Source organism: Oncorhynchus masou, chromosome 5 (assembly GCF_036934945.1).
Source record: "Oncorhynchus masou masou isolate Uvic2021 chromosome 5, UVic_Omas_1.1, whole genome shotgun sequence".
Taxonomy (NCBI): domain Eukaryota; kingdom Metazoa; phylum Chordata; class Actinopteri; order Salmoniformes; family Salmonidae; genus Oncorhynchus; species Oncorhynchus masou.
Window position 1 is genome coordinate 18,883,560 of NC_088216.1, and position 12,500 is coordinate 18,896,059.

General features: G+C 40.1%; 1 protein-coding gene across 1 annotated transcript in view; it reads left to right on the forward strand.

The window, feature by feature from the left end:
* Nucleotides 1-7,620: 7,620 nt before the first annotated feature.
* Nucleotides 7,621-12,500, forward strand: part of klf1 (Kruppel like factor 1 (erythroid)) — a 6,220-nt gene continuing 1,340 nt past the window's right edge. The window contains exons 1-2 of the mRNA XM_064954568.1: nucleotides 7,621-8,145; nucleotides 8,552-9,476. Of these exons, the coding sequence (XP_064810640.1) occupies nucleotides 8,068-8,145; nucleotides 8,552-9,476 (1,003 nt within the window). The 5' untranslated portion in view covers nucleotides 7,621-8,067. The remainder of the gene's footprint in view (nucleotides 8,146-8,551; nucleotides 9,477-12,500) is intronic.

Below are 12,500 nucleotides of genomic sequence, written 5' to 3' on the forward strand. Positions count from 1 at the left end.
ATCAGGGCAAGAGTTGCTTTCCAAAGAGATATCTGGGATTGTAACATACTCTGTTTCACGGAAACCTAGCTAGCTTGGGACATGCTGTCGGAGTCAATACAGCCAACGGGATTTTCATGTACAGGAATAAACATCTTTATGGTAAGAAGAAGGGATGGTGCATGTTTCATGATTAACGACTCATGGTGTAATTGTAACAGGAACTCAAGTCCTTTTGATCACCTGACCTAGAATTCCTCACAATCAAATGCCGACCATATTATCTCCCAAGAGAACTCCCCTCGGTTATTGTCATAGCCGTGTATATCCCATCGCAAGCAGATACCAAGATGGCCATTAAGGAACTTCATGGACATTATGCAAATTGGAAACCATATATCCTGAGGCTGCATTTATTGTTGCTGGGGATTTTAACAAAGCTGATTTGAGAACAAGGCTACCTATATTCTATTAGCATATCGATTGCAGTACACGAGCGAGGAACATGCTCGACTATTGCTACTCTAACTTTTGCGATGCATACAAGGCCCTCCACCGCCCTCCTTTTGGCAAATCTGACCATGTCTCCATCTTGTTGCTCCCCTCCTATAGGCAGAAACTAAAACAGGAAGCGCCGTGCGTAGGTCTATCCAATGCTGGTCTGACCAATCGGATTCCAAGCTTCAAGATGACTTCGATCACGTGGACTGGGACATGTTCTGGGTAGCCCAGAGAACAACATTGACGTATGACTCGGTGAGCGAGTTTATAAGGAACTGTATAGGAGATGTTGTACCCACTGGGACTATTAAAACCTTCCCTAACCAGAAACCGTGGATTGATGGCAGCATTCAAGCAAAACTGAAAGCATGTACCACCACATTTAACCATAGCAAGGTGGCTGGGAATATGGTTGTATATTCCCTCCATAAGTCAATCAGGCAAAACGTCTGTACAGAGACAAAGTGGAGTTGCAATTCAACGTCTCAGAAACGAGACGTATGTAGCGGGGTCTACTGACATTTACGGATTACAAAAATAAAATCCAGCCCCGTCGCGGACATTGACGTCTTGCTTCCAGACAAATTAAACAATTTCTTTGCGCGCTTTGAGGACAATACAGTGCCACCGACGCGGCCCGCTACCATAGACTGTGGCAATTCCTTCTCCATGGCCGACATGAGTAAGCTATTTAAACATGTTAACCCTCGCAAGGCTGCCGGACCTTGCGAGGATCATATCACCTCCACCCTACATGTCACCCTAGACCCACTTCAATTTGCTTACAGCCCCAATAGGTCCACAGACGATGCAATCGCCATCACACTGCACACTGTCCTATCCCATCTGGACAAGAGGAATAACTATGTAAGAATGCTGTTCATTGACTACAGCTCATCACTCAACACCATAGTACCCACTAAACTCATCATTAAGCTTTAGTCCCTGGGTCTTGACCCCGCCCTGTGCAACTGGGTCCTGGACTTCCTGATGGGCCGCCCCCAGGTGGTGAAGGTAGGAAACAACATCTCCACTCCACTGATCCTCAACATTTGGGCCCCACAAGGGTGCGTTCTCAACCCCCTCCTGTACTCCCTGTTCACCCATGACTGCGTGGCCATGCACACCTTCAACTCAATCATCAAGTTTTCAGATGACACAACAGTAGTAGGCTTGATTAACAACAACGACGAGACAGCCTACAGGGAGGAGGTGAGGGCCCTTGGAGTGTGGTGTCAGGAAAATAACCTCTCACTCAATGTCAGCAAAAGGAAGCAGCAGAGGGAAGCAGCAGAGGGAGAAGCCCCCCCCCCCCATCCACATCGACGGGACAGCAGTGGAGAAGGTGGAAAGTTGTGTACATATTACCGACAAACTGAAATGGTGTGGTGAAGAAGGTGCAACAGCATCTCTTCAACCTCAGGAGGCTGAAAAAAATGTGCTTGTCCCCGAAAACCCTCACTAACTTTTACAGGTGCACAATCGAGAGCATCCTGTTGGGCTGTATCACCGCCAACTGCAACTGCACCACCCACAACCACAGGGCTCTCCAGAGGGTGGTGCGGTCTGCACAACACATCAAGGGGCTAAACTACCTGCCTTCCAGGACACCTACAACACCCGATGTCACAGGAAGGCAAAAAAGATCATCAAGGACAATAACCAACTGAGCCACTGCCTGTTCACCCCACTTCCATCCAGAAGGCGAGGTCAGTACAGGTGCATCAAAGCTGGGACAGAGAGAAAAACAGTTTTTCCATCTCAAGGGCATCGTATTGTTAAACAGCCATCACTGGCACAGAAAGGTGACTGCCTACCTACAGACTTGATATCATTGTCCATTTTAATAAATGGAACACTAGTCACTTTAATAATGCCACTTAAAGAATGTTTACATATCTCACATTACTTATCTCATATGTCCGCTCTACAGTGAGCTCTGTCTCGTCGAGGGGGAGAGCGGGAAGTCGGCTGTTTTATGGTCGGTCATAAAATACGCTGCCTCTATGCTCTGTAGTGTTCGAGTTTGGAATGTAAACTATGGAACACAGAGAGACACTTGGACATCAAAAGTTTGAGTAATGAAACAATATTTGTATTTTGAGAATGTGGGAATGGTCCATGTGTAACGGCTTTCGTCTGGTGGAAGAGAAGCGGACCAAAATGCAGCATGGTGGTTATTCATGTTCTTTTAATAAATGAACTCGACATGAAATAACTAAACCAAACAATAAATGTGTGAAAACCTACACAGCCTATCTGGTGACAACAAACACAGAGACAGGAACAATCACCCACGAAATACTCAAAGAATATGGCTGCCTAAATATGGTTCCCAATCAGAGACAACGATAAACACCTGCCTCTGATTGAGAACCACTCCAGACAGCCATAGACTATGCTAGATACGCCCACTAAGCCACACACCCAATACCTAACAAAACCCCAAGACAAAACACACCACAATAAACCCATGTCACACCCTGGCCTGACCAAATAAATAAAGACAAACACAATATACTTCGACCAGGGCGTGACACCGTGGGTAATTAAAGAACAATCCTGTCGAAGTTGTGACATCAGAAAGCAGGAGGAAAGCAGTAGGACAAGATAACGGCATCTCTGGAAGTGCACATTTCTCAGTTATTAGTTTTCTACCTGAATGCTGTATAAAGTGAATGAGTAAATATGAAACTATTTCTGAAAAGATGTTATGTGATGTTAGCCTTCTAAATGAGAAAATTGTTCTTCATATAAAGGTTTTAACCAAGTCAGTGGCCACGCCCACGTGACCAGACATCACATTAGGCGTCCTGGAACCGCCCCTTCTTCCACAGAGAATAAAACCCACCTCCGAAAAAAGTTAAATTAGATCAGTAAACATGAAGTGGTGGCTACATGTTGAAATGGTTGGCAACTGTGCCAAAGGACAAGACCAGAGAACGTGGAGATCAATCCCACGTTGAAATGGTGAAGAAATATACAAAAGGAAGAACAATTATTCAAACCACCGCTGTTTTACTACTTCAGTCTGGTAAACGCATCCGATCTAAGAACATTTCCGAATGGTAGTCTGAATTATCTATTCTAACAACATACGGCTTTGATCTCCGTGGCTGGTGCGGCAGGGTAGCCTAGTGGTTAGAGTGTTGGACTACTAACCAGAAGGTTGCAAGTTCAAACCCCTGAGCTGACAAGGTACAAATCTGTTGTTCTGCTCTGAGCAGGCAGTTAACCCACTGTTCCTAGGCCATCATTGAAAATAAGAATTTGTTCTTAACTGACTTGCCTGGTTAAATAAAGGTATAAAATAACTATCCTGGCAACCTCAGAGAGGGACAACAAAGGCAGACACTTGTAAATTGCAAGTTATTTTTGAATAAATTCATGTTCATAGTATTAGCAATTTCTATGAGTGTAGTAATCCTCCATGAGTTTCCCGCTCTTGAGCGGTCCCCACCCCTTTCCTTTGTCTACCAAGCCATCATATCGGTTTTCTCAGCTAGGGACTTTTTCTTTGTATCACAGTAACCAATGTGTGACTATTTGTGTGTGTGTTTATGTAATTCTGTGATTTATTTTAAGTTAGTTAGTAAGTAAATAATTAAGCCAATTTGTATGTCGTCGATTCGTGATTCTATGCTGTGGTTCAGATATCCCAGGGTTTGCTACGTTCAGTAATGAGACTAATGAGGTAAAATTCATTAATAAGTGACTGTTTTGATAAGATATGAAAATATCGGAAGAGTTATATTCAGGAAATTGAAACTCTATAAAAACATGTTCCCGTAGTGCCCCGACTGCCCCGAAGATACATGATTAGTTAAATTGTGTAATTAAATTACACAGAGAATTGATTTGATATTATACAGTCTTCACATTTAATGATAGTCAACAACACGACACTGCTGATGCACAACCACATTTCGAAATTGCACCTTATGCACCTATTATTCTAACTCTCAACAGTAAGTTGAGACCCTGAATGTATATAAATATACAGTACCAATCAAAGGTTTGGACACACCTACTCCTTCAAGGGTTTTTCTTTACTTTTAATATTTTCTACATTGTAGAATTTGAGTGAAGACATCAAAACTATGAAATAACACATATGGAATCATGTAGTAACCAAACAAGTGATTCTTCAAAGTAGCCAACATTTGCCTTGATGACAGCTTTGCACACTCTTGGCATTCTCTCAACCAGCTTCATGAGGTAGTCACCTGGAATAATGAAACTGGCTCTCATGAGGACCGCCACAGGAAAGGAAGACCCAGAGTTACCTCTGCTGCAAAGGATAAATTCATTAGAGTTAACTGCACCTCTGATTGTAGCCCAAATAAATGCTTCACTGAGTTCCAGTAACATACACATCTCAACATCAACTGTTCATAGGAGACTGCGTGAATCAGGCCTTCATGGTCAATTTGCTGCAAAGAATCCACTACTAAAGGACACCCAAGAAACACGAGCAATGGACATTAGACCGGTGGAAATCTGTCCTTTGGTCTGATGAGTTCCAAATTTGAGATTTTGGTTCCAACCGCCATGTATTCGTGAGATGCTGAGTAGGTGAATGGATGATCTACACATCTGTGGTTCCACCGTGAAGCATGGAGGAGGAGGTGTGATGGTGTCGGGGTGCTTTGCTGGTGACACTGTCAGTGATTTATTTAGAATTCAAGGCACACAACCAGCATGGATACCACAGCATTCTGCAGCAATACGCCATCCCATTGGGTTTACGCTTAGTGAGACTATCATTTGTTTTTCAACAGGTCAATGACCCAACACACACCTCACAGGCTGTGTAAGGGCTATTTGACCAAGAAGGAGGAGAGAGATGAAGTGCTGCATCAGATGACCTGGCCTATATAAATATATAAAATAATAAAGGTATTATGATTTGTTTAACACTTTTTTGGTTACTACATGATTCCCTACGTGTTATTTCATAGTTTTGATGTCTTCACTGCTATTCTACAATGTAGAAAATAGTAAAAATAAAGAAAAACTTTTGAATGTGTAGGTCTGTCCAAACTTTTGACGTGTACTGTAGATGTTTTTATTTTCTAAGCTGTAAAACCTGATCAGAACCCGGACAATGTCCCCATGGAGAAAGAACTGTTATCTGAGCCCCTGCCAGAGTCATTGACCACAGCCTATTGTCTGCAGTTCGGCCCCAGTGTAAAATTCATGAGGATCTACAAGAGGGCGTTTGGCCAAGACCACCAAGTGGCCAAGCACAAACTCCATTGGAGGTCAACAAAGCTCTTTGTGGACTTTGATGCCACCTATAACATTGAAAGCACGAATGCCCTCAACGGCTACATGGAGGTATATTTGAACCTCTACCAGGAGGTCAAGCCTTGGGAGGAGGAAGATCTTCAAGAGGTGGAGCCTCTGGGGAAGGAGTCTCTGTTGGTGAAGGCTCTGGAGTTGGAGAAGGAGGTGGTGGAGAAGTTAGTGGAGAAGGACATGGAGGTGGAGAAGGAGGTGAAGAAGGATGTGAAGGAGGTTGAGAAGTAGGTGAAGGTGGAAAAGGATGTGCAGGAGTTTGAGAAGTAGGTGGAGAAGGAGGTGAAGATGGAAAAGGATGTGGAGGAGGTTGAGAAGTAGGTGGAGGTGGAGAAGGATGTGGAGGAGTTTGAGAAGTAGGTGGAGAAGGAGGTGGAGATGGAAAAGGATGTGGAGGAGGTTGAGAAGTAGGTGGAGAAGGAGGTGGAGGTTGAGAAAGAGGTTGAGAAAGAGGTGGATGGGAAAAGCACGTGGCGAAGGATGTGGAGGAGGTTGAGAAGCAGGTGGAGAAGGAGGTGGAGGTTGAGAAAGAGATGGAGGTGGAGAAGGATGTGGAGGAGGTTGGGAAGTAGGTGGAGAAGGACGTGGAGGTTGAGAAGCAGGTGGTGAAGAAATAAGATATAAGAACCACCTAGCTACAATTCTTAAAAAATTTAATCCAAAAGAAAATGACATTTCTGTGTGATTATCATCATTTACTATGGATGTCTGGTGTGTTCATAATAGATGTGTGTTGTTTAGTTCTTTTTAACACAGACCCGAAGACAAAAAGAAAACAAAGTGCATCAGGTTTTTCAGGTCCAGGACCAGCTCTTCCAACCTTCCCAAGGATGACTGAGCCCCACCTGAGCTGCCTGCATCTCTCACACACACAGAGCAAAACATTAGATATATTTGCATGAAGCAATACTTGCAATGAACATTTTTGAATTGCTTGGAAAATATGAACATTGTGTCCTTGAGCTTTTTTACATGAATATAATCTGAGTATTATTACAATTCATGTGTACCAATACAGTACAACTTTATTACACCAAAAGTGGCTATAGGGCATTCATAGCAAGCTTACATAGCTCCTTTCTAACACAAGGTGTTTTCCCAAGTAATACTCCTCTGTAGACGTAAAGTGAAAGATTGTCAAAAAGAGTGAGAGAGTCTTTATCTGTGTTATGGAGCAGTCAGCAGGGACAGGCAGTAGTCAGCAGCACCATTATCTGTTGTCAAACAGGGGCCTCTCTGGGCCCCCATGCACACTGATAAACACAGCCTAGCACATAATCACCTACTAGACACACAGGTCTTCTCAGAACCACATGTCCCAGAGGTGTGTGTGTGCTGCTCAATGTGTGTGTAGTAGCTTTAGTATTGGGGGAGGGGAGTTTGAGTTGGTTCATGAAGCTGAATGAAGAGGCCAATGTCAGTATGATATTCTGCTTGCACTGTACGCCATAACATGTCAGAGAAACAACAACTCCAATACACTTGAAATGACATGTTCAGTTGTTTTGTGCAAAACAAAGTCCATAACATTCATTAGCTAGAATTACATCTGTTTGATGTTCTTTTTCCATTCTCTTTCTCTTTGGAATTGTTTTGCTGGCCATAGATTTCTGATCAGGATCAAAAAAACAGGGAGGGGTAGCGAGGGGGGAGATACCACAACGGTTCATTCACTCTTTCTCCTGGTTAAGAAGAGAGGACTGGAGTAAGAAATGGAGTTGGCATAGAACACACACACACTCACTCACACTCACTCACACACACACACACACACACACACACACTCACTCACACTCACTCACATGCACGCACACGCACGCACACACACACACACACACACACACACACACACACACGCACACACACACACACACACACACACACACACACACACACACACACACACACACACACACACACACACACACACACACACACACACACACACACACACACACACACACACACGTATGTCCCACCCCCCAACGGTCATCAGAAGATACATGAACGGAGGAGATTTGAAGTCACATTCACAACCGAGAGAGAAAGAGGGGGGGGATACGGTAGACGGGTAGAATGGAGAGACAACAACTGTAAAAGGAAAGTAGGCTACTTGGCAGGTCAAACTGGACAAGAGACAGGTGTAACTGTTTTCAGGATGACTGGTTACTTACAGTTTGCAAGAGTCTAACCATTGTGAGATGGTCATGTAAAAGAAAATAGAAAACCTCACATTACTGTCACCACCGTAACCTGTGTGAAGTTAACGTCTAACTCACTGGTCAGATGGCTGGGACAAAAGCTGCTGTGCTTCCATCCTTCAGCTCCTTCTCAAACTTTGTTCACTCTGAGGACAATATGAAGGTACGTGTTCCACTTGTTACTTTTATTTGGTTTCTACATTTTGCTGAAACAATTAAAAGTGTTGTCACTTGTTTTTCTTTGTTTTAAGAGGGTGAGTCTTGGGGCTAACAGCAGAGTGTCTAAACGCCATCAACTTTTCTTTGAACAAAATGTTTTGACTCGCAATGAAGAGGCCCTGTGAGCACAGCCTCATATCCCCAACACATTTAATACAATATGTGTATTTTGATTTAAGATCTGTTCAAATATCAAATGGATTTTATTTGGAAAGTTATTACAAAACTAGGATTTAATTATAAAAAATTATTTTAATTTGTTAGTGGGTGTTGTTGCGTTATTTCCATATTTATGTGAAGTTAGTAAGAGAGGCTCAATATGAACTGATGTTTTTGTACTGTCACACAAGGAGTGGAAATTTGAGGATGGCGCTCTCAGTCTGGACTCTCAAACCAAGAGGACGTCACCTGGCAACACCAGTGACCAGCAGCCAGTTCTACCTCACCTGGACGATGAAAGTGAAACCTCATGGGACATGGAGTTCTTGTTGTCTGACTGGAGCAGCCCATCACCTGAGCTGAACCCCTCTCTGGACTACAACACTCAGTGTCTTCCTCAACTGGACCAAACTGGTCTCTACCATGATGGAGGAGGGGTGTTGACGGACCAAATAAGTCCAGACAGGCTTCATACGGGCTGCAGTAGCCTGATGGTTGAGCTGCTCACCCCCTTAGAGACCATTGGTTCAGGCTTACCAGAACTTTACAACCAACAGGTTCGTTCATCATCATCAGTATCATCATTCCCCAGTCAACCAAACGTGGACCAGTATGGTTTCAACCCCGGAAGCAACCAGGTGGGACATGGCAGAGATAGAGCCACTGCTGTCCTCACTAAGGCCAAATCATGGGACTTTGGAATGGGACACTACTACCCCCAACAACACACTTCCATGGTGACGTTTCAAGATGGCCCATTCCTCCAAGCCCCTGTCTCCATGACAACCTCTATGACCTCTGAATTTCGAACCCACCACTACAGCTTCCTCCAAAACTACCCCCACCACCTGGGTCTATACCGCAACCAGAGGGACTACAACCTCCATGGCCACCATCACCAACAAGCCTCCTCCAACCACGTCCCCTACTCCCAGCACCAGCAGCCCCACCTAGCTATCACCTCCTCAGGGGTTCCCCCTGGTGGCTTGGAGGGGAAGAACGGCCGCAGGACTGTGGCGAAGAAGAGAGCTGCTCTACACAGCTGTGAATACTCAGGTTGTAGTAAGACCTATACCAAGAGCTCCCACCTCAAGGCTCACCTCCGCACACACACAGGTAAGAATACATCAATTAGAATACGTTGCACAGGTAAGAATACATCAATTAGATTACATTATACAGGTAAGAATACATAAATTAGAATACATTACACAGGTAAGAAAACATCAATTAGAATACATTACACAGGTAAGAATACATAAATTAGAATACATTACACAGGTAAGAATACATCAATTAAAATACATTACACAGGTAAGAATACATCAATTAGAATACATTACACAGGTAAGAATACATCAATTAGAATACATTACACAGGTAAGAATACATCAATTAAAATATATTACACAGGTAAGAATACATCAATTAAAATACATTACACAGGTAAGAATACATCAATTAGAATACATTGCACAGGTAAGAATACATCAATTAGAATACATTACACAGGTAAGAATACATCAATTAAAATATATTACACAGGTAAGAATACATCAATTAAAATATATTACACAGGTAAGAATACATCAATTAAAATACATTACACAGTTAAGAATACATCAATTAAAATACATTACACAGGTAAGAATACATCAATTAAAATACATTACACAGGTAAGAATACATCAATTAAAATATATTACACAGGTAAGAATACATCAATTAAAATATATTACACAGGTAAGAATACATCAATTAAAATACATTATACAGGTAAGAATACATCAATTAAAATACATTACACAGGTAAGAATACATCAATTAAAATACATTACACAGGTAAGAATACATCAATTAAAATACATTACACAGGTAAGAATACATCAATTAAAATACATTACACAGGTAAGAATACATCAATTAGAATACATTACACAGGTAAGAATAATCAATTAAAATATATTACACAGGTAAGAATACATCAATTAAAATACATTACACAGGTAAGAATACATCAATTAAAATACATTACACGGGTAAGAATGCATCAATTCAAATACATTACACATGTAAGAATGCATCAATTAAAATACATTGCACAGGTAAGAATACATAAATTAGATTACATTATACAGGTAAGAATACATAAATTAGATTACATTATACAGGTAAGAATACATCAATTAGAATACATTACACAGGTAAGAATACATCAATTAAAATACATTACACAGGTAAGAATACATCAATTAGAATACATTACACAGGTAAGAATAGATCAATTAAAATACATTACACAGGTAAGAATACATCAATTAGAATACGTTGCACAGGTAAGAATGCATGAATTAGAAAACATTACACAGGTAAAAATACATCAATTAAAATACATTACACAGGTAAGAATGCATCAATTAAAATACATTACACAGGTAAGAATACATCAATTAAAATACATTAGGAATGCATCAATTAGAATATTACACAGGTAAGAATACATCAATTAGAATACGTTGCACAGGTAAGAATACATCAATTAAAATAAACACAGATAAGAATACAAAGATTAGAATACATTACACAGGTGAGATTAGAATATATTACACAGGTAAGAATACAGAGATTAGAATACATTACACAGGTAAGAATACAGAGATTAGAATACATTACACAGGTAAGAATACAGAGATTAGAATACATTACTCGGGTAAGAATACAGAGATTAGAATACATTACACAGGTAAGAATACAGAGATTAGAATACATTACACAGATAAGAATACAGAGATTAGAATACATTACACAGATAAGAATACAGAGATTAGAATACATTACACAGGTAAGAATACAGAGATTAGAATACATTACACAGATAAGAATACAGAGATTAGAATACCCTACACAGGTGAGATTAGAATACATTGCACAGATAAGAATACAGAGATTAGAATACATTAAACAGATAAGAATACAGAGATTAGAATACATTGCACAGATAAGAATACAGAGATTAGAATACATTACACAGATGAGATTAGAACACATTACACAGATAAGAATACAGAGATTAGAACACATTACACAGGTGAGATTAGAACACATTACACAGGTAAGAATACAGAGATTAGAATACATTACACAGGTGAGATTAGAATGCATTACACAGATAAAAATACAGAGATTAGAAAATATTACACAGATAAGAATACAAAGATTAGAATACATTACATAAGAATACAGAGATTAGAATACATTACACAGATAAGAATACAGAGATTAGAATACATTACACAGGTACAGAGATTAGAAGAATACATTACACAGGTAAGAATACAGAGATTAGAATATATTACACAGATAAGAATACAAAGATTAGAATACATTACACAGATAAGAATACAAAGATTAGAACACATTACACAGGTTAGAATACAGAGATTACATTACAAAGGTAAGAATACAGAGATTAGAACACATTACACAGGTAAAAATACAGAGATTAGAACACATTACACAGGTAAGAATACAGAGATTAGAACACATTACACAGTTAGAATACAGAGATTAGAACACATTACACAGGTAAGAATACAGAGATTAGAACACATTACACAGGTAAGAATACAGAGATTAGAATACATTACACAGATAAGAATACAAAGATTAGAACACATTACACAGGTAAGAATACAGAGATTAGAACACATTACACAGGTAAGAATACAGAGATTAGAACACATTACACAGTTACGAATACAGAGATTAGAACACATTACACAGGTAAGAATACAGAGATTAGAACACATTACACAGGTAAGAATACAGAGATTAGAATACATTACACAGATAAGAATACAAAGATTAGAACACATTACACAGGTAAGAATACAGAGATTAGAACACATTACACAGGTAAGAATACAGAGATTAGAATGTATTACACAGATAAGAATACAAAGATTAGAATACATTACACAGATAAGAATACAAAGATTAGAATACATTACACAGATAAGAATACAGAGATTAGAATATATTACACAGATAAGAATAAAAAGATTAGAATACATTACACAGGTGAGATTAGAATACATTACACAGGTAAAAATACAGAGATTAGAATATATTACACAGATA